The sequence below is a fragment of the Psammomys obesus genome, unplaced genomic scaffold (genome assembly GCF_907164565.1).
Source record: "Psammomys obesus unplaced genomic scaffold, mPsaObe1.curated_primary_1811, whole genome shotgun sequence".
In the NCBI taxonomy this organism is placed as follows: Eukaryota; Metazoa; Chordata; class Mammalia; order Rodentia; family Muridae; genus Psammomys; species Psammomys obesus.
This window is the reverse complement of record NW_026585698.1, coordinates 13,005,339-13,027,514: the sequence shown is the minus strand read 5'-3', so window position 1 is coordinate 13,027,514 and position 22,176 is coordinate 13,005,339. Positions and strand designations below refer to the sequence as shown.

At 39.3% G+C, this 22,176-nt stretch overlaps 1 protein-coding gene across 1 annotated transcript in view; it reads right to left on the bottom strand.

Annotated features, from left to right (window-relative positions):
* Window positions 1-22,176, bottom strand: part of Pcdh15 (protocadherin related 15) — an 844,567-nt gene that overhangs the window by 360,199 nt on the left and 462,192 nt on the right. Inside the window, exons 8-9 of the mRNA XM_055598939.1 lie at window positions 18,362-18,472; window positions 12,520-12,690 (exon numbers count right to left, since the gene is read on the bottom strand). Coding sequence (XP_055454914.1) covers window positions 12,520-12,690; window positions 18,362-18,472 — 282 coding nt within the window. The remainder of the gene's footprint in view (window positions 1-12,519; window positions 12,691-18,361; window positions 18,473-22,176) is intronic.

The following is a 22,176-nucleotide window of genomic DNA, read 5'->3' as shown; positions in this document are numbered from 1 at the left end:
TTTGGAGTTGAGTTTTGTGTAGGGTAATAAGTATGGGCCTATTTGCATTCTTCTACATTCAGCTATCAAGTTTTAAGACCACCATTTGTTGAAGATGTTGTCTTATTTCCAGTGTGCATTTCTGTTTTATTTACCAAAAATTAGGTATCTAGGGGTATGTGGATTTATACATCGGACTTCCACTAGATTCTATTGACCAACATGACTGTTTTTATGCCAATACCATGCTGTTTTTATAACTATAGCTCTGTAGTAAAATTTGAGATTGGGGATGGTGAAGTCTCCAACATCTCTTACGTTATTCAGGATTGTTATCACTGCCATGTTTTGTTTGTTTGTTTTGTTCGTTTTTTGTTTTGTTTTGTATTTTTATACAGGGCTAAAATTTTTTCTTTTAAGATCTTTAAAGGATTGTGTTGGAATTTTGATGGGATTGCATTGAATTTGTAGTTGGCTTTTGTAAGCATGATGATTTTTACTATGTTATTTCTACTGATACGAGAGCATGGGAGATCTTTACATCATCTGGTCTCTTCTCCTATTTCTTTTTTCTTACTTTATTTTTTATTTTATTACTATTTATTCACTTTGTATCGCAGCTGTACCACCCTGCCTCATCCCCTTCTCCAATACTCTCCCCCCAGTCAACTAATAGGGGAGGCCTCCTCCCCTTCCATCTGACCTTAGCCTATCAGGTCTCATCAGGACTGGCTTCTTTATCTTCCTCTGTGGCCTGGGAAGACTGCTCCCACCTCAGGGGGAGGTGATCAAAGAGCCAGCCATTGAGTTCATGTCAGTGACAGCCCCTGTTCCCCTTACTAAGGGACACACTTGGAGACTGGGCTGCCATGGGCTACATCTGTGCAGCTGTTCTAGGTTATGTCCATGCATGGTCCTTGGTTGGATTATTAGTCTCAGAAAAGACTGCTGGGCCCGATTTTTTGGTTCTGTTGCTCTCCTTGTGGAGCTCCTGGCTCCTCCAGGTCTTTCTGTCTCCCACTTCTTTCCTAAGATTCCCTGCACTCTGCCCAAAATTTGCCTATGAGTCTCAGCATCTGCTTTAATACCCTGCAGGGTAGAGACTTTCAGAGGCTCCTGCCCTGTTCCCTGTTTTATCCATCTTCCGATGTCTATCCCATTTGCCTTTCTAACTGAGAATTGATCATTTTACCAAGGGTCCTTCTTCTTGTTTAGCTTCTTTAGATGTACAGGTTTTAGTAAGATTATCATATATTATATGTCTAATATCCAGTTATAAGTGGGTATACACCATGTGTGTTTTTCTGCTTCTGAGATACGTCACTCACGATTATCTTTTCTAGTTCTAACCATTTGCCCGCAAATCTCATGATTTCCCTGATTTTAATTGCTGAATAGTATTCCATTGTGTAAATGTACCACAATTTCTGTATCCATTCCTCAGTTGAGGGACACCTGTGTTGTTTACAGACTCTGGCTATTACTAATAAAGCTGCTATGAACATGGTTGAGAAAATGTCCTTGTCATGTACTTGAGCATAATTTGGATATATGCCTAGTACTGGAATAGCTGGATCTTGAGCTAGCACCATTCCTAATGGTTTGAGAAAAATGCCAGATTGGTTTCCATACTGTTCCATAGTGGTTGTACCAGTTTACATTTCCAGCAGCAATGGAGGAAGGTTCCCCTTTTCATATCCTCTTCAGTATGTGTTGTCACTTGAGTTTTTTAATCTCAGCCATTTTGATGGGTGTAAGGTAAAATCTCCGGGTTGTTTTGATTTGCATTTCCCTGATGACTAAGGATGTTGAGCATTTCTTTAAGTTTTTCTCTACCGTTCAGTATTCCGCTATTGAGAAGTCTCTGTTTAGCTACGTACCTCATTTTTTAATTGGATTACTTCATTTGTTGTTATTTAACTTCTTGAGTTCTTTATATATTCTGAATATTAGCCCTTGGTCAGATGTAGGGTTGCTGAAGATCTTTTCCCAATCTGTAGGCTGTCTTTTTGTTCTGACGACAGTATCCTTTGCCTTACAGAAGCTTTTTAGTTTCATGAGATACTATTTATTGATTATTGATCTTAGAGCCTGTGCTGTTGGTGTTCTGTTCAGGAAGTTGTCTCCTGTGCCAATGAGTTCAAGGTTCTTCCCCAATTTTTTCTTCTAATAGTTTTAGTGTGTCTGGTTTTATGTTGAGGTCTTTGATCTACTTGAACTTTAGTTTTGTGCACGATGATAAGTATGGATCTATTTGCATTTTTCTACATGTAGATATCCAGTTAGACCAGCACCATTTCTTGAAGATGCTGTCTTTTTCCATTGTATGGTTTCGGCATCTTTGTTGAAAATCAGGTGTACGTAGGTGTGTGGGTTTATTTCAGGGCCTTCTATTGGATTCCATTGATCCACTAACTGGTTTCTATGCCAGTACCATGCAGTTTTTATTATTGTTGTCCTATAGTACAGAATGAGATCAGGGACAGTGATACCTCCAGAAGATCTTTTATTGTACAGGATTGTTTTAGCTATCCTGGGTTTCTTGTTATTCCATATGAAGTTGAGAATTTTTCTTTCAAGTTCTGTAAAGAATTGTGTTGGTAATTTGATGGAAATTGCATTGAATCTGTAGATTGCTTTTGATAAGATGGCCTTTCTTACTATGTTAATCCTGCGAAGCCATGAGCATGGAGATCTTTCCATTTTCTGATATCTTCTTCTATTTCTTTCTTCAGAGAAATGAAGTTTTTTTCATACAAGTCTTTGACTTGTTTGGTTAGAGTTACACCAAGGTAACTTATGTCCTTTGTGGCTATTATAAAGGGTATTGTTTTCTTAATTTCTTTCTCTTTTGTATACAGGAGGGCTACTGACTTTTTGAGTTAATTTTGTATGCAGTTACTTTGCTGAAAGTGTTTATCAGCTGTAGGAGTTCCCTGGTATAATTTTTAGGGTCACTCATCTATTCTGTCATATCATCTATTTTGATGATCTTTTGACATCTTCCTTTCTGATTTGAATCCCCTTGATCTCCTTTAATTGTCTTATTGTTCTAGCAAGGACTCCAAAAACTATGTTGAAGAGATATGGAAAGAGTGGACAGCCTTGCCTTGTCTCTGATATCAGTGGGACTGATTTAAGTTTCTCTCCATTGAGTTTGCTGTTGGCTATAGGCTTGCTGTATATTGTCTTTACTATGTTTAGGTAAGTGCCTTGTATCTCTGATCGCTTCAGTACTTTAAACACTTACAAGTGCTAGATTTTATCAAATGCTTTTTCAGCATCTAAGGAGATGATCTTGTGTGTTTTCTTTTTTATTTCAGTTTGTTTATATCATGGATTACATCGATGGATTTCCATATATTGAACCACCCCTGCATACTTGTAATAAAGCCTACTTGGTCATGATGGATGATAACTTTGATGTGTTTTTTGGATTTTGTTTGAGAGTATTTTGTTGAGTGTTTTTGCATCAATGTTCATAGGTCTGAAGTTCTCTATTTTTGTTGGTTTTTTTGTGAGGTTTGGGTATCAAGGTGACTATGGCTTCACAGAATGAGTTTGGTAATGTTCCTTCTGTTTCATTTCTATTTTGTGGAATAGTTTGAAGAGTATTGATATTAGCTCTTCTTTGAAGGTCTGGTAGAATTCTGTGCTGAAACCATCTGGCCCTGGGCATTTGTTGGATGGGAGGCTTTTTTTGACAGCTTCTATTTTCTTAGGGAATATAGGACTATTTAATTTATGTATCTGGTCTTAATTCAGTTTTGATAAGTGGAATCATTCAAGAAAATTGTCCATTTCATTTAGATTTTCAAATTTTATGATGTATAAGCGTTTGAAGTAAGACCTAATAATTGCTTGGATTTTTTTCAGTGTCTTTTATGTACCTTTTTTCATTTCTGATTTTGTTGATGTGGATAGTGTCTCTCTGCCTTTTAGTTAGTTAGGCTAAGGATTGTCTATCTTGTTGATTTTCTCAAAGAACCAGCTCTTGGTTTCACTTATTCTTTGAACTATTCTTTTTTTTTTTTTTTTTTTTTTTTTAGCTTATTGATTTCAGCCCTGAGTTTGATTATTTCCAGTGATCTATTTTTTTTTTGGGGGGGGGTGTCTACTTCTTTCTACCCTGCCCCCGAGGGCTTTCAGGTGAGTCATTAAGTTGCTTGTATGAGATGTTTTGAATTTCTTTTGAAGGCACTTATTGCTATGAAGTTTCCTCTTAGCACTGCTTTCATTGTGTCTCATAAATTTGGGTATGTTGTGCCTTCATTTTCAGTGAATTCTAGGAAGACTTTAATTTCTTTATTTATTTCTTCTCAGACCCAGCTGTCATTGAGTAGAGAGTTGGTAAGTTTCTATGTGTGTGTGGGCTTTTTGCTATATCTGTTGTTAGTGAGGTCCAGCTTTAGTCCATTATGGTCTGGTAGGATACAAGGGATTATTTCCGGGTATTGTCTGGCTGACCTGAGTTGGTCAGTCCCAATTCCTTCTTTCACGGTGGGGTTTTCTCTCAACTGGAAATCTCAGTCTTTGGTGTTGTAGGGCCCAAAGTTCAGTCTGGGACTGTGATCAGAGCACAACGGTATGTGGCTCTGGGCTGGCACCCGAGCACCTGCTGGGACCAGGAATTCTTCTGGGGTTTAGCTAAGTGAGCTGAACCCAATTGCTTCGCACACTGTGGGGTTTCCTCTCACCTGGGAAACACAGTCACTGGTGTTTTAGGTCCCAGAGTTTGGTCTGTTGGTCACTGTGTAGTCACTGCTGTCCTACTCAGCAGACACATTGTCCTCCCAGTGCTTGGATCTCCCTTCTTCTATTTATAAACGGGTTTAATATAAATTTTTTTCACTTGCTTGATTAGAGTTTTCCAAAGGTATTTTATGTTTCCTGAGGCTGCTGTGAATGGTACTGTTTCCCTGATTTCTCTCTCAGTTCATTTGGTTTTCTATATAGGAAAGTTACTTCTTATTGTGAATTAATTTTGTATTATGCTACTTTGACAAAGTGTTTATCAGCTGTTGGCGTTTCCTGGTGGAGTTTTATGGTCACTTATGTGTGAAATCACATTAAATGCAAATAAAGATACTTTGACTCCTTCCCTTCCTATTGTATTCTCTGTGTCTCTGTCAGTTGTCTAGCTGAGGCTTCAAGTATTATATTGAGTAGGTATGGAGAGAGGGGGCAACCTTGCTTGCCATGTTCCTGACTTTAATGGAAATATGTTGAGTTTCTTTCCATTTAGGTTGATGTTGGCTGTACCCACCAAGTTTTTCAACATGTATAATGTTTAGATGTTTCTGCATAATGTGTATAATTTCTAGCCCGTTCCTTTACAATTGAAGTAAATTGTGGGTCATTTCCCAGCTATATGAAAAGGCAGACTACCCAATAACATGGTCAGTGCAAATCCATGGTAACCCAAAGCCTCAAGGCATCTTTGCAAAATGGGAACTCAGCAGGACAATTTGGAAAACTCTATTAAAATCCTTTGTTTTTGTATTTCCATTAAGGAAAGAACAGATAAGGATGAATGCTCTCCTGCTGACATTTGGAATGTGGCATGTTGATATATTTTTGGCTCAGGGCATTTATTACCTTGTGGCATTTTGCCTCAGCTGTTCCTCTGCACAAAGGGATAATATACTGCATAATTAATTCAACACAAGCCTGCCAAAACCACACCTGGCTTTTCAAAAAAAAATACAGAGCACAGGTACTGAATCCTTTTAAAGGCTAAAATCATACTGAAGTAATTAGGAATGCCAAATCAGAGCAAATTAGGGAGCATCAACACTTTCAACTCAGTTTACAAAGGCAGAATTTAAATCAGATATAGTCACATATTTAAACATTAATCTAAATTACTTCCTTCTTATCATGAGTCACTGAGTGAACAGCATACCAGGCAATTCCATGTGACAGTGACAATGAGAACCGTAGGCAGTACTGTTAAAGCCTTTGCTAGGAAGTGGTCCTATTACATAATTCTACTTTAGTGGCACCTGTGAACATCACATGTGATGGACATTTTCTTTGTTGTGGAAATGGCCAGCTGAGACATCTACAGATACAGGCATGGCTCCTAATATTACCAAGAATTTCTACTCATATTGACTTATTAGCAAGTGTCCTAGATTACGGCAGAACACGTCTCTATGATTTCTTTCCAAACCGCTTTGGAAAACCATCAGAGTATTTCAAAATACATGGCTAAGAAAAGCTAAACACAACTGACACAGTTTACACAACTTTCATCTTTTGCTTTGATGCATATTTCATAGACAAACATGGATCAAGAATTCATATAGACTAATACTTGGAACTCTTCTTCTTGATCTCGATACTCAGAGCATCATGACTTTAATGCTTCTCCAGACTTCAGAAAACCAGTTCCTCCTCAGAGTTTAACTCTTCTACCAAAGATTGCAATTTCTTATTCTTGAGGTGGAGCTGTGATAAAGCTGACATTGGTAAACAGAACAGATCCTGCATCCCTGAAGAACTGCTCTATATAGCTGCACAGGCGAGATGGTGCTGACTGAGTTTTTACTCTCTGTTATTGTCACTCTAGCTGATTAGCTGTTGCTTCTACTGCCAGGATCTGAGGCCTCTGATCATTTGCTGACCTTTGGAGGAAATATACCATCTGTCACCTGGATGTGATGTTTATCAGCTATGCTGTGGATAGCCTAAGCCCCGATGGTTTCATCTGCCGGCATGTGTACAACACCCCCAAAAGCTCCATGGGAAACATATCGAGAAGAACTGTCTTAAAGACTGAGCAGCGAGTCAGTTCAGTGTTTGGGGCATTATTTAAGTGGAAAGCAGGCATGATGAGCGTTGTGTTGAGACACCCGGGGCTTGCTGTGCCAACCAGGCAAAAGGCTTATTTTACAGGGACTATTAGACGCCTGTTTAAAGAACACCTTGGTTAGAAAGTGGACAGGCAAATTGGTGCTTGCCATTGCATTTGTACTTCAAAAGGTTTTAAGTGCATTAAAATTTATGAATGTTATATATTTGGCTGTTTTTTATAACCTATGATTATATTAAATTGATGTGGACACATGCATACAAACTCTTTACATATGCTTGTTTGTGATGGGATGGAGAGGGTAGGAGAGCTGTCTTTATGGATTTAGTGTGCTTTGTGTATGGTGTAAGTTTCTTCACACCTCAATTAATTAATTAAAATCAACACTTACGTAATGCACTATCTACTGTGTGAAGTCCCTAGCTTCAAGCTGGAATGTAGTAAAAATATGAACTTACAATCTTTCCCTTCTACTGAAAATGAAACAGGTGATGAACACTGGTGGGTGGGGATACTCAGACAGACATCATTTTATATTATCCAAAATAAACTTTGAATAGCAAATGTAAGCTCAATGTGCAAGATATAAAAGACAAGAACCTGGTGAAGCAGTGCGGGGCCAAATCAAAAGCGTGTGTTTATAGATGAGGTGCCTCTAAGGGTTAGAAGAGACGTGTTAAAGGAAATAACAAGATAGAGCATTACCTTGAAAAAAATGCTAAGACGCTTTGTGACTTACTTGGTGAATATACTTTGTGTATACAGTGCCAAACATTAGAGCTTTTTAACGCTTTAAACAGCCAAATATCAGTAAGGTATCTGTGAGTGACGGGCAATAACTACAGAACAGTGGTAAATCCAAGCCTGAAACTTAGGCAAGAACTGGAGTCAGAGATGTAGTGATAGACTAAAGTAAAACAGAACTTACTGTCGTGGTATTCCTTAATTTAGTCTTTCTAAAAACCATACTAAGGCAAAAAACATGCTTTTAAAAAACCCAGAGAAATCTAGATGTCTTTACATTTAAGAATAAGAAAAAAATATAACAAGTTTTCCCGAAATGAATAAAGCCCATCAAATATTTAAGGTGATGAACTCAAAGCCCTTGAGAGAAAGAAAAGAAAAAGTGGACAGAAAAAAGACACAGATCTGAGATCCCAAACTGTAGAATCTTTGTATAGAGTATGGTCTGGGAAGGCATTTAAAATATTGGAGATCTCTGAAAACCCCATCATTCTGATATCGGCCCCGAAGAAGAAAACATAAAGAAACTGAAGGAATTCGTTTTGACAGCTCTGTGGGAACTAGACTTTTTTTTTTTTTTTTTTTACAAAGATTTTAGTGGGACATTTGTGGCTGGGCATTATGAGGACCTGTCTGAAGATTTAAACGAGGAGAAAAAAAAAAAAGGTTTTCTTTCCTTAAAAACAGTTAATTTTCACATATTGAAAAGTATGTGGCACAATAACTAAAAAGATGTGTACACGGGAAAATAGGTACTAACCTAGCGACCCAGAGCATCTACTTATGGGTAAACTACTCAACAAAAACATTACTGATCAACAACAACAAAACAAATGCGTGCTACTGCTCAGTTCTGAACAAATGAGCCAAACTTCATTGTATCTTGGTCCATGCTTCATTTAGGATACAAAAGACTGAAACATAACATTGCAGAAATTCGAGTGTGGAATGTAAGAGCAAAGTCCAGTTTGACCCATCGAGCTTCAGAATGGATTCAAATAACGAGAAAAGAATTTGAGATTCTCAGTTTTAGAGATCTTTTTCATGATAATAGAAGGCAGACTTTACAGGCATAATAGCAATTTTAAGAGAATGATAACGTAAGAGTAAATTTATTTAAAAAAATTGTAAAGATTTTCCTAAATATTTTTTTGGCCCAACTACGTAATTTTCACAGAGCCTCACATATTTTAGGGCTCAGTAGATATTTATAAAATTGATAATGAATTACCACTGTCTTTAGGATCGTCATGATACCAGATATACACAACATATTCAGTGTCTGTACAGACATTGATTTTGTTGAAGACAGTTTTCAATTACATAAAACATTTTCTATGTTCATAAAGCATGTTTATCTCCGAACATAGTCTCATTCAAAATTTAATATAAAGCACAGGTTTTGATTTTTTTTATATCCTAGCTCATGGGCTAAGCATGCTTGTAAAACTACATTCAAATGATTTTCTTAAGCCGATAAATTCCGTGTGCAGAATAGTAGCATGAAGAACATCAGTGAGATAACTGTGGGAAATTTTTCCATCAACACGGGAGTAAGTAGATAAAGGGACTTTTGGAATTCAAAGGATCAGTTTGAGGAAGTGTTGGCCGGTGTGTAATTAGAGTCAATACGTGCAGTTTAGTTGACATCAATGATTTTTCTCCTTCTGAATAGCAAGATCTTATTCATTGAAATTTCCCAAAATTTTTACCGGGACATGTAAAGGAAGATTAAAGATGGGGGAGGGGAGGGGACTCCAGTTTGACCCATGGTGCTTTAGAGTAGATTCAAATGATGATGTGCAAGAATACATAATACCTTTCTCTTATGGTCTTCTTAGAGTGAAATTTGGATGCTCCCCCCAGCAATGTTTGTCTACAGCTAAACCAAGAAGAAGTTTGACTGTGGCAGAAATGACACTGCAAAGGTCAAAGTTACTTTACAGATTGTTTATGCCCACGCCTCTAATAAGGTCATTTTTCAACTCACTGTCTTGCTTTGGGCAAGCACTAGCCATCAAGCAGAATTAACCTGCTGGCGACCTGAGTTATACATCCTAAACATGGTTCCAGTGTAACAGGCAGCAAAACTGAGACACTTCTTCATGTCTCATAAAACAAGATTATGGCTTTTAGAAAACCTTATAGGATTATCATTTGAAGGCACTGAGTTTAGAAGGAAACATAGTGCATATTTTTTCCTGGATGGCAATACAAATAATCTCTACTAACTATCCATATACAAAGTTATGGATGTAAAAGTGATCTCCTCTGTGTTTCAGAGAGCATTAAGGAGTGAATCAATCTCCGAGAATGATGAAGTATGAGGCTGGAGAGATGATGGCTCAGAGGTTAAGAGCAATTACTACTCCTTTGGAGGAAATGCATTCAGTTCCCAGAACCCATATCATTTGGCTTACAACGGTCTGTAACTCCAGTTCCTTGGGATCCAAGGCCCTCTTCTCATCACTATAGGCACCAGACACAGATGTGTAGGCACTCACAGAAATTAAAAATAAAAATATGACACACAATGATCAATTATTCTATAATTTTAATGTAGCATTGATTCATAAAGCATGGTTTTAAAAGCTATCTAAAGGATGCTTGCTCATGTAAGTCTTTGTGTTCTTACTATACCAGAAAGCATCTGCTGTGCCCAGAACCTTCTAACGTTTCTACTCAAACTGTCTTTCAAGAGAGTTAATGTGTTAGAGATTTCTTGATTAAGATATCAGCTCTCTTGTTCTATAATAGCAAATTCTGAGCAAAAGGAAAGATTTATCAACTTGAAAAGACAATAACTTTTAAAGGTAAATTACATCTCTCTTGGGTACTCATATTCAGTGAGTGAAAATTATTGTGTGAAGGAGAAGGTGAAGCAGAGTCAAAGGCGCATTAAGCATGCAACACTACTCACTGTCCAGTCTCACACACGCCACAGCAGGAAATTCAAGACTCCTCTATGTTCGTGTGAAGTACCAGCTCTAGTTCTGGTCATGTACCTTCACTTTTTAGATACACACACAAACACAATCACACAATTTTTATATTCTCCACACATTCACTTCTTCATAGTACCATGGGAAATTACATAAACTCTTAAGAAGGTTCATCTGCAAAATATGCATAATGATAGGGCCCTCTGTGAAAGAGATATGAGTACATTTTCTCGGTTAATATTTGTTCAGAGCTTCTGCAAACTAGACGCTGGCTATTACTGTTAGTCACTGTAATCATCTATCTGACTCCTCCAAACCGTGTAAGAATGAGATTCTCAGTCAGTATTGTTCCCCAGCTCTTAATAAAACCTCAGGGTACACTGCTGCTTACACCGCAGCTTCAATCTTTCCTGAAAACACCACGTCCTATTGAATAGCCGTCACATCCAGTCTGATGTGCGTAATTATTCCTATACCAATAATCCTTCCCGTTGGTATCTCAGGAGCTGCATTAACCAATCCAGAAACAAGTAACAGTAAAATGCTTTCATCATTCTCATTAAACTTTACCAAAAAAATCCCATTATTTCCCACTCGTAGTACTTTTCTTCCTGAAGTTCAAATATTTAAGAACAAGACACAAAATTAAGTTGTCTACATTCATTTTGTTTACACGAGTCTGCCTAGTTAGCCTTTTGCCTTTGAAAACTAATAAAAATTTGCTACGTGGCCATACACCTCGTCAATGCACCTGAGCTCAGAATGAGTAGACTCTATCTTCACATAACATGCATCATCGCAACAGCAATACTTCTCGTGTCTAAATTCTCATAGAAGTACCAAACACCCAAAACTTCTGTATTCGCATGTACTGATAAAAACGTCAAAGTTTTTTTCCCTAACGTATTATAACATCGGGGATTATCTTAGGAACCCAGAGTGCTGGACAAATCTCAGAGGAGTTCAGGGAGATGACTGCCAGGAATTCAGTGAAACAATACACACATGTATGCATGCTCACACATGGGGGTGTGTACACACACACACACAAGTGCATGTACACAGACACATCTGAGAAAAAATGCTATTTAATGTGATTGCATTACAATTAGTTATTTTCTTAGTTTTTATTAATGTACATGGGTTATATAAAATGGTGGACTTCTTTATCAGACTTTCATGCTAAATCATGAACTTTGATCACATTCACTCCCTGCTGTCTTCTGCTGACATTTCTTCTCACATTTCCTGCAGTGCTCTTTTCTCAAACAGCCCTTCTTCTGCTTTGATATGTCATCATATCATCTATTACACATCAATCTATCCATCGATCAATTAATCAGTCATCTGTCAACTTATCTGCATATCCACCCATCCAACCGCCCACCCACCCATTCTCCCATCCATCCATCCATCCATCCAACCATCTGTCTGTCTATCCATCCCTCTTTATGTCCGTCTGTCTGTTCATCCACCCACAAATCCATGAAGTTTCTGTACCTGAAAGGAAATGTGTAGTACTTGTCCTTCTGAGTCTCAAGTGCCATTTTCATGAACAGGAGTGCCTTAAACTCTTAAGCGTCTGTATCTGGCACTCAGGGATGTTCCAAAGTATGACTTTCAAATGTCAGGACTATGTAGCTCTATGGGCATGTTTTAAAATTCTGAACTATGAGTAGAAAAATGTCTATTCATGCTTTGGTTTTCAGTTTCTTTAAAACATAATCACCAACATTTTCAAATGTGCTAACAACCGGACACTCTTACAATTTATTGGTGGAAACACTTTTTTTTTTTTTAAATCAGTGTCAGAGGGTTCATGGATCCTTTAGATCCTTTCCACTTTGTAGAGGATAAAATTACACATTGTGATACTATCTACATATTATACGAAAGCAGTGTTATACAAATCTATTTGTTTCAGTCCTTTGTGAGCAAGTTTTGTTATTATCAACCACACTGTCTACCACGGATTCCGACAGGATTCTGACAGGCTTAACGGTGCGAATGGAGGAGAAAAGACTAGAATGTACTTACCGGAGTCCTCAGTTCAGGGATGGTGGCTTGGTAGGTGACAGGGCGGCAGTCACGAGTGTTTGGCACAAGAACGCAGGGCAGAAACATGGGTCCCAGGTCGTCTCCATCCAGAACGTCGACCGTGAGGGTGGTGGTGGTCGTTCGCCTCTCATTCAGATTTTGGGCACGATCCTGGTAAGTGTAAAGAAAAAACAAGCAATTCAACAGCTAGATGATGTAAATGTCAGGAACAATTTAGATCATGAATTCCTCTCTTCCTTTTTGTTTTTTAAATGACTGGTCAGAAGTAACCTGTTTAAACCAGGTTGGATGTGGGGGAAGTAGAAGGTGAACTGTCATCCGCTTGCGTGTAAACCCAGTAGCTAGTGTTGCGGTTTAGAACTTTTCATTGCACCAGGAAGAAAATGACATGATTCTGTCGTGGGTTTCCTGTCTACTTAGGAGTTGGCTTAATCAAAGCACCCTGGAGACAGTGTGTGGAAAGAAGTCTAAGGCTGAATGAAGAAGTCTCTGTGAAAGCCGACCTGACAACGGATAGGATATAATAACTTACCCTCAAAGACAAACGTGAAGAAACAAAGCAGCAGTACGTAACTATTCAGGGCAAGAGCTGTGAACTGTTGTGACTTTTAAATACATTTTTAAACATTTGGAGCAGCCTGTGTGTGAGTGGAATTTTCCTAAAGATGCAACTTACGCTGAAAACCTTGCAGACAGTTGACTGGCTATAATTTTATGACTGTGCAGGGAGGGGAGGGCATGGCATACTAAAGACCAATAGTCAAAATTATTTTGGGATATCATTAGATTTTTTTTTTAAAAGTAACTTCTTATCAGTGTCTGATTCTGTCCTTAAATCTTTGTTATTATGACATAAAACTTTTGGAATAGACTGATTTACTAACCTACTTTCTTCCATCATCATAAAATGTTAAAATGCTCATAGATACAACTTGAGATCTATAGCAGAGATCCCTCACTTGGCTGCAACCTAGCACTCTCCAGATTTCCCCACCGATATACTTGGAACAAGCCTTCATTTAAGTCATTCTGTTGTGACTATAAAAGTCTGCGTGACCTTTCCTACGGTGGGTAGATCATCAGAGAAACCTGTGTGGCTGCTTTCAAGTCAGTCCCTCATATTTGACTCAGAATAAATTATCTCCTGATCCTTGGAACAAAAGCTATGTATTGTACAGTGGAGGACATAGGCCAGAGTTCCTATATATTCCAAATCAGCATCTTTGTTTTACTAAGATGTTACATTAGGATAAAATTTTTGCTGCAAGGAAACACTGTGGGTGGTCTTGGGTTTTTGCTCAGTGAGCCTGGACTGCAGGAGCACAGGTCTTGGCCTCTAGGCTTCTGGCCAACACTCCAGGAGCCTTGCAACTGCAATCCCTTCTCTGCTCCTGTAGGCTGTAAGTCTTTTCTACAGCTCACTAGTCCAAGCCTGTCCCCTTTCAAGGGCCCAGAAGCCTTTCCTTTGTGATATTATGGTTAAGGGATTTGAGTTTTCCACTCATTAGTACTGGGAGGATAGGAATAGAACCTTCTAAAAGACTTGTTCCATATTCTAAAATTTCTTATTGTCATAAGCATTAAAAAAGTTTATTTTTTTCTTTGTAAAGGACCATTATTAAGTATGCATTTCCTAGCTTCCTCCCTCACTTCCACATGTATGACAACTACTTCAGTCCTTCTGATGTGGACTTTCTTAAATTTTTTGCATGACAATATCCTCCAATAGAGCAACTCATACCTATTTAATCATGTTTTGGCAATTCATTGCTATTGACTAGAATCCAAGTTTTATTCATTTTTTTTCCTAGTGGCTACTTAATGTCTTTTTTGTTCCAATATACCCACCAAGACACTCTGCGTTTAGTAATAATGTTTCTTGACAAGTTCTTTGGTTTTTGTTGATCTTGGAGGTTTTCAATACTAAGGTCATATATATTGCACATCTTTAAATTTAGGTTATGAGATTTGGAAAGGAAAGCTGCATAGGTCAAGTCATGCTTTCATCACAGTACATGAAGATTGTGTTCATTAACAAGATAGTAACTTTCATTGCATAGTAAAGGTAGTGTATTTGTAAGGTATCCTTCTCATATAAGGAGTGGGGATTTTCTAATGAAATGTGCAGCTTATAAAGAAGGTTTGTCAGGGACACACAAGGAGGAAACATTGGATTAATCAGTGCCTTCTGAGGAATCCACCAGTGAAAGGAATTTTTTTTTTGTGGGGGGGATCTATCCTAGAAAGCCACTTGAGCATGTCCCGTTCATGCATCAATACCCGACCAGATGGCAGCATGGCGGGGTTAACAGGGGAAAACAACACTGTTAACTGTGACTGATGCAAACAAGACAATTCTCTGCATATGTTTTGTCTGATCTCAGTCAGTTTGTTTTACTCGGGGTTAGGAGAGGATGCAACACAGTAGCTAGAAAGAAAGGTTCTTTCGTAACATGTCCTGATTTACACTCTTGGCTTCTTCTCTTTGCTTTCTCAAATAGATGTTTTCACATTTTATTTTAAAATGGGATATTTCATTAACCCGGAAAACCGTAATTACTACTGACAGAAACTGCACTTTAAAACGTTCTCTGAGTTTAATGACTACTCTGTGTACTGAACCGTGTGTCACCCAGATTTGCATGAGACAGTGTCAGCACGGTGAAGCTGTGGAGGTGGACAATCAGGAGTAACTGCTGTGACAAGATGGATACTGACACTGGAGGAACAGGAAGTTCACATAAGTAGGAAAGAGAGAGCTCCAGTCCATGTAAAGACAAAGGGAAGGCCATGTGATGCACAACAAGAACAGTCACTTATAATTGGAGAAGAAATGCCCACCTTTGAAATGAACCCTAGCCAATTTAGATTCCAAACTACTGATAAAAAAAATAAATAAATTTTTGTAGCATAGATGTCCATTCCATGGCTTTTTCTATTTAAGCCAAGAAGGCTAACATAAGTTAATACATATTTCCTGAACTTGTATTGTTATTTCACATATCACATATTCTTACTAACAGTATGCATTTGCTAACCTCCTGTAAGGCAAAGGACACTATCAGTAGAGCAAAATGGCAGCCTACAAACCGAGAAAAGGTCTTCACCAACCTTACATCCGACAAAGGGCTAATATCAAAAAATTACACACCAAAAAAACCCCCAAATAATCAAATTTAAAATGGGGTGCATAGCTAAGCAGAGAATTCTCAACAGAGATGTCTCGGATGGCCTAGAAGCACTTAAGAGATGTTCAACATTCTTAGTCATCAGGGAAATACAAATCAAAACAACTTTGAAACTCCATCTTACACCTATCAGAATGGCTAAGATAAAAAACTCAAATGACAGCATATACTGGTGAGGATGTGAAGAAAGGGGAACACTCCTCAACTACTGGTGAAAACACAAACTTTCACAGAAAATTTGGAATAGCTTTAGATCAAGACCCAGCTATACTATTCCTGGGCATATACCCAAAAGATGCTCTACCATACCATAAGGATATATGCTCAACTATGTTCATAGCAGCTTTATTGATAATAGCCAGAATATGGAAACAACCTATATGTCTCTCAAATGCAGAATGAATAAAAAAATGTGGTACATTTACAGAATGGAATGCTACTAAGCTTTCAAAAATAAACAAATCATGAAATTTATAGGAACTAAAAAAGATCATCCTGAGTGAGGTAACCCAGACCCAGAAAGCCATGCATGATATATTCTTACTTATATGTGTTTTTTAGCCAAAAAGTGCATGATAGACATTCTGCAATCCACAGACCCAAGAAAGATAAATGACACTGAGGACCCTTGGGAGGATGCTTAAATCTCACCCAGAAGGGGAAATAGGATAGACTGTGGAAGTGGCTGAAGAGAGGGAACAAGATAGGAGTCTAGCATAGCTGTCCTCTGAGAGGTCCATCCAGCAGTCGATTGAAACAGATGCTGAGACTCGCATCCACAGACTGGGTCTAGCCTAGGGAATCTTGTGAAATAGTGGGAAGAAGGATCTAGAGGTGCCAGGAGCTCCACAAGAAAGCCAACAGAGCCAACTAACCAGGGCCCAGGAGGGCTTGTGCAGGCTGACATACCAACCAAGGACCATGCAGAGACTGGGCCTAGCTCCCTACACAGAAGTAGCAGCTGGGCAGCTCAGGGCTTATGTGGGTTTCCTAAGAAGGGGAGCCAGGGCAGACTCAAGACATGAGCTCTGTTGCTGTTTCCTGCTGTTGGCTCATTTCCCTTTATCTCCCACTGGGCAGGGCTCAGGGGAAGAGGAAGAGCTCAGACCTGGTGTCACGTGATGACGTGGGGTGGGTGAGTAAGGAGAGATGCCTCTCCTTTTCTGAGAAATAGGGATATTGGTATGGAGGAAGGTGGAGGGAGGGTGGGACACCGAGGAGAGGAGGGAGGGGGCTGAGATCGAGATGTAAAGTGAATTAATTAATTAATTAAAAATAATTATATGTTGTTAGAGCTTAAGAGAAAGACAACAGAGTCCCTGTTAGCAGAAGTGGGTCCCCAGAAACGGGAGACCACTGAATTGTTAGAAGAGTTTCATGAGACCCGAAGTGGACGTTTGGATGAGATATGGAGTGGGGAAGCAGGTGAGCTGGTTGGCTCAGTTGGCCCATCCACGGGATGTCCCAGCATCTCTGTTTCCACACCACAGGTAGGGCAGAATGGGGTAGGCATGGCTAAGGTGCCCTGGAGGACAGTAAATCAGGAGACAGAGACGGATGGGAAGAGAGGAGGAAGAAGGACTCCAGGATGGGTTAGCATGGAGAAGGAATCACGTGGGCTGGGGAAAAGAACTCCAATCATGGCGTGAAAAGGCCCAAAGGAAGACTACAAGCAAGTACCTATGGGATTATGGATGTAAGGTAGTCCAAACAGGAAGGAGTAAGACGGGTGGCTTTGGATGGGGCCTGGGAGATGGATGGTGAGGATATTCAGACAGCATAGGTAGGAATATCTGGCAGGCCCAAAGTTAATAAGGGAATTATAAAATCTAACAGGCGTCTATATTTTATTACTTTTGATATTGGGTTAGATAATACCACCGTGATAATCTTAGGGATAATAATAAAAAACATTCTATAGCCCAGCAACCCTTTTTATTTACTATGGCATAGGCGTTTCATGTGTCTGCATATCTTTTTTTCTTTAGTCTTAAAACAATTTACAAATATACCTTTCTTCAACCGTTGACCCTTAGGCCTATTTTTAACCTCAAAATACCTTAGAAACTAGTGGGGTTTAAAAACCACTAGTTTTAACTAATGGGGACTCAAAACCAGTGGGGTTTAAATTGACGCACACTGCACAGACAAAGGGGAAACAGAATCCGGTGAAGTCGCAGAACTGACTTTGTATATCCACGAAATAAAGATGTTTGCTGCCTGACACAGCTGTTGATACCCAGGCTCTCCTGACCATTGAGCCATCCTTCCCACTGTCAGATTTTAAGTATAAAATTCTGAGGGAGAGTCCAGAAAAAAAAAAAAAAAAAAAAAAAAAAAGATCATTTAACATGCTTCAAGGTGACATCAACGTAGCTATTTTGTGGATAGTACTTGAAGGATTATCTCAGCATGAGCAGAGATCAGTCTTTGAAGTGTGCTTAGTACCCTGGAGGGTGACTTAGATGGCGAAGAACAGAGCGGCTAGAAGTAACCCCCAGACCTTTTCCTCCATCCATCTATAGACTGTGTCCACCAAGGGCAAGGAAGCTCCAGGGCATAGTCACGCTCACACCTGTGAAGAGGCACAGCTTGCTGGATAAGAGCTAGAGCAAGGGCAGGCCAGCACTCACGTTAGCCTGGACAATGACGTAGTAGCGAGTCTTGTCTTCGTAGTTGAGTCGTTTTCTCAGCACCACGTTTCCGGTCAACATGAGCGGGATTTCAAAGGTGTCGTTGGATGTCTGAAAATGTCAAACACACAAACTTCAGACCCGTTGTGGGTGAGAACCCCGGAGCTCGATCACGCTGTGGTTAGTCTGAGAACAGAGCGTGAGAGCTAACTTCAGACCGGACACTCTTACCTATCAAAGTGATTCACTGTTCTCCGTGAGGTTCCTTGGAGTCCTCTGGAAAGGATGACTTTTCATGGATGTTTTTTTTTTCATGTATTATTAATTATGTTCACCCATAGACTGCTTCCTAACCAAGTCTACGCATGACACAGAACTTACCTTATTATTACATAATCGTTACCATTTGGTTTTGCACAACAGAGTTCAAACATTTCTGATTTATAATTTCTACGGAATTTCACCTTTCAACACCAGTATTCTAAGTAACTTTTTTTTTTTAACGTTAAAGAAAGGATGTATTATCACAAACTAATACGGAATCCAGGGAGAGGCCTTGTTGGGTAAATGCTAGTAGCTATGTCTGGGAACCAGAGATGGGTCACCTGAACTCTCATGACTCACATGACGGAAGAAGAGAACTGATTTGCTTAAGTCACCCACTCTCTTTCACACATATACCATGACACATGCCCCCCACACACACACAGAAAGAGAGAGAGAGAGAGAGAAAGAAACAATGTAAGATTCAAAGAAAAAGATCAAGGAGATGACTCGGGGTAAAGGTTCCTGAGCCAAGCCAAGCCTCAGGACCTGGCTTTGATCCCTGGAACCCACATGCTGAAAAGAGAGGACAGAGTAGCTTTTGTTGTCCTCTGACTCTCTCACACACACATAAGGAATACACAAAATGCAATTATAAAGCAGTTGAAATAAACCAATTCGGGATGTGGGTTAATACATTTAGACTTTGTGGCTTTTGCATGTGCACTGAGCTTCTCTCAGAAACACAGAAGGACAAATTCTGAGGAATTTTCAGAATCACTGCTTTGTTACTCAGACCTCAGAGGTAAGTGCATTTAGGTCCCAGGAGAGGAGAACGTCACAGGCCAGGATCTTAGCCTGAAGTCTGGCTCTTATTTTCTTGTCACTGTGGAAAAGGATCGACTATTGCCACAGAAACGGCACCAGCTTCCTCTGTTTCCACCTCTGACTGATTCTCAGGGGTCTGTTTGATGACCATGCCGAGCAGTTTCTTTCATACAGATTAGTACGCCATAGTCTGAAGAGAAAGCAAGCCTCCCAGGGCTCAGGATACCCACAAGACATTTCAAAACTAACAAGCCTGCCCCGAGTAGACCTAAGTGTAAGCATTTAGTAGGAAAGAAGGCTCAGCCATGGTGTGGCTCCTACAGATGGGGAGCTCAGCTCTGGCTTTGTGGCTTTCTTGAACCCTCATCCATGCCTCTTTGGGAGGACTTTTCAGAGATGTGCCACCTTCAGTTAGTCATGCTTCTATGAATAACCCCCACCTACTCACCCGACAGAGTCACCAAGCAGAGCTTGAGTGAGGTCATTTGTTTGTCCTATCCTTGCACTGTTATGGCTGAATATAAATAGTTTCCACAGGAAAGGTCACATGTAAGAAAGGGAAGTGTTATTCAGCTTGCATCAAATATAGAATGTTCCAAAAGGAAGAGGTGAAAGAGGATGAGGATGATTAGGAGCAAGAACAGGAGGAAGAAGGTAGTAATGAAAGAGGTTTCCTCCCCTCAGCTCAGCATAGGTGCTTTCGTAATTCTCCACTGCATGACCTAGTCCAAGTATCTATTAAGTTATGATGGGGAGAGTTTTACTAATATTGCAGTTTATGCTGAGAAACATATTAATGTGTTAGTATATGGTTATTTTATTTCGGTGATGCCGTAGCTAGAGAAACAAGGTTTTAGTAAATACGCTTGTACACACATACACATACATGCGTATAGATGTACATATATGAAACATACACACATATACAATACATTCATATACACACACATCAACATATACATGTATACACATACATATACACACACAGACACACAGGGACCCAGTCACATGTTTGACTTAAAGCATCTTCATCCTGGGAATCAGAATTCAAAGCAAGTTTAGCTATTTCAAGGGTTTGTGCTTCAGGAGAGGTGATGTTTCCGATTACGATGAATCTTGAGTAATTCAATCCAACCGTGTTAATCCCACGTTTTAAAAACAATGGTACATGCCATTCAATCCTAGGCAATGTGGAAGAACTTCTCTTAGAAAGAGGGTGACGAGAAAATACATTTCCTCTCGTGCTTTTGGATGTTGTATGGAAATGAGACCGGAACCTCCACAGCCATTTAGTGATCATTACTGAAACTATCTAAAGTAGCTGACACGCTAACAAAGTCAGAGGGTAAACTGCAAAGAGACCAAATTTTGTCTGTGATGTTTTAGACATATCCAGATGTTTGCCGCCACCCCTCCCTTGAGAGATGATGAATCATGTTTTAGGTGGGACATCTTTACTTCTGCTTTTTACCTTTCACAGCTGGAGGCCTTGAGCCCCTTGCTGATTTCCATCTCTGCCTGTGTGCTGTGGTCTGCTTGCCTTTCAGTGTGGACTGTGGCTCCCTACACTTGCCATCTGCTCCTGTTTTTTAAATTGTCTGAGCAATATATCCCTCTTCCTCTGCATAGTTTCATTTCTGATGCTCTATTCTGAAATATTGTTTGTCATCTAATTTCAGATTAGGACTTTGATGAAGCATTTGTATTTTTGTTTTACCTCAAAAATTCCTCAAAGCCCGAGACTGAGACAGAGGCCTTTCTCTTCCCATTTCTATCCACACAACTTAATAATATCTGTAATCTTTTCCCATTGTTGTTATTAAAAGTTTTCATTGCACATTTGTAGAATTATTACAAACAATGGAGTTAATAACTATGTTATTGCCCTTAAAAGTCCTTTTCAACTGAATTTAATTTCTATAACTGGATCTAGCTTTCACATGCATGAGATTATTTGCTTTTTATTTGTTTTATAAATACTTTCATTTCAAAAGACAAAGGGAAAGTGTATACTTTATAGTCAACCTACTTTTGATTGGCTGGAATACTTCTATATCGACGTTATTAATTATTTCATTAAACAAGTAGCTTTTAAATACAAATTTGTTTTCTATAACTCAAAATTCTAATAAAAGTTATAGAAACAAAATATAGACTGTATATTTGAGATATTATTTCTGCTTCTTCCTTTTATTTAAAAATGTATTTTGTTTAATCAACTCTAAATAAATACCCTTATTAGGAGTAGATTTTGTAATCAAACACTTTGTTTTATTGTATTATAGATGAGCTGTGAGGGAACTAGACAGACACACACACACACACACACACACACACACACACTCAGTTTACAGTGCCTGAGAAGACAGAAGTGGATATCAAACTTCAATTTCTGGTATCTACCATCCTGAGTATAGGATGAAAACAGATCAAAGTTGCCTGCTGCTGCAGAAGGAAAGGTCAAGGCAGAGATAGAGGCCCAATCTTATCCAAGGCAGGCTGCCCCAAGCTGTCCCACTGGCCCCCAGACTTAGTAGCCTGCTGTCTCCCCAAGCTGTGGTATCCCACTGCTACCTGCCACCAGCTGTGCCGATACCCTCTTCCCCAAGAGCTATGTCGAGCCTTGAGCGGCAGGCCACTAAAACTTCAAGTAGCATGTTGCCAGGCCCTCCTTCCTGCCCTGAGGCTGTGAAGACAGAAACAATATGGCAGCTCCAGCCTGT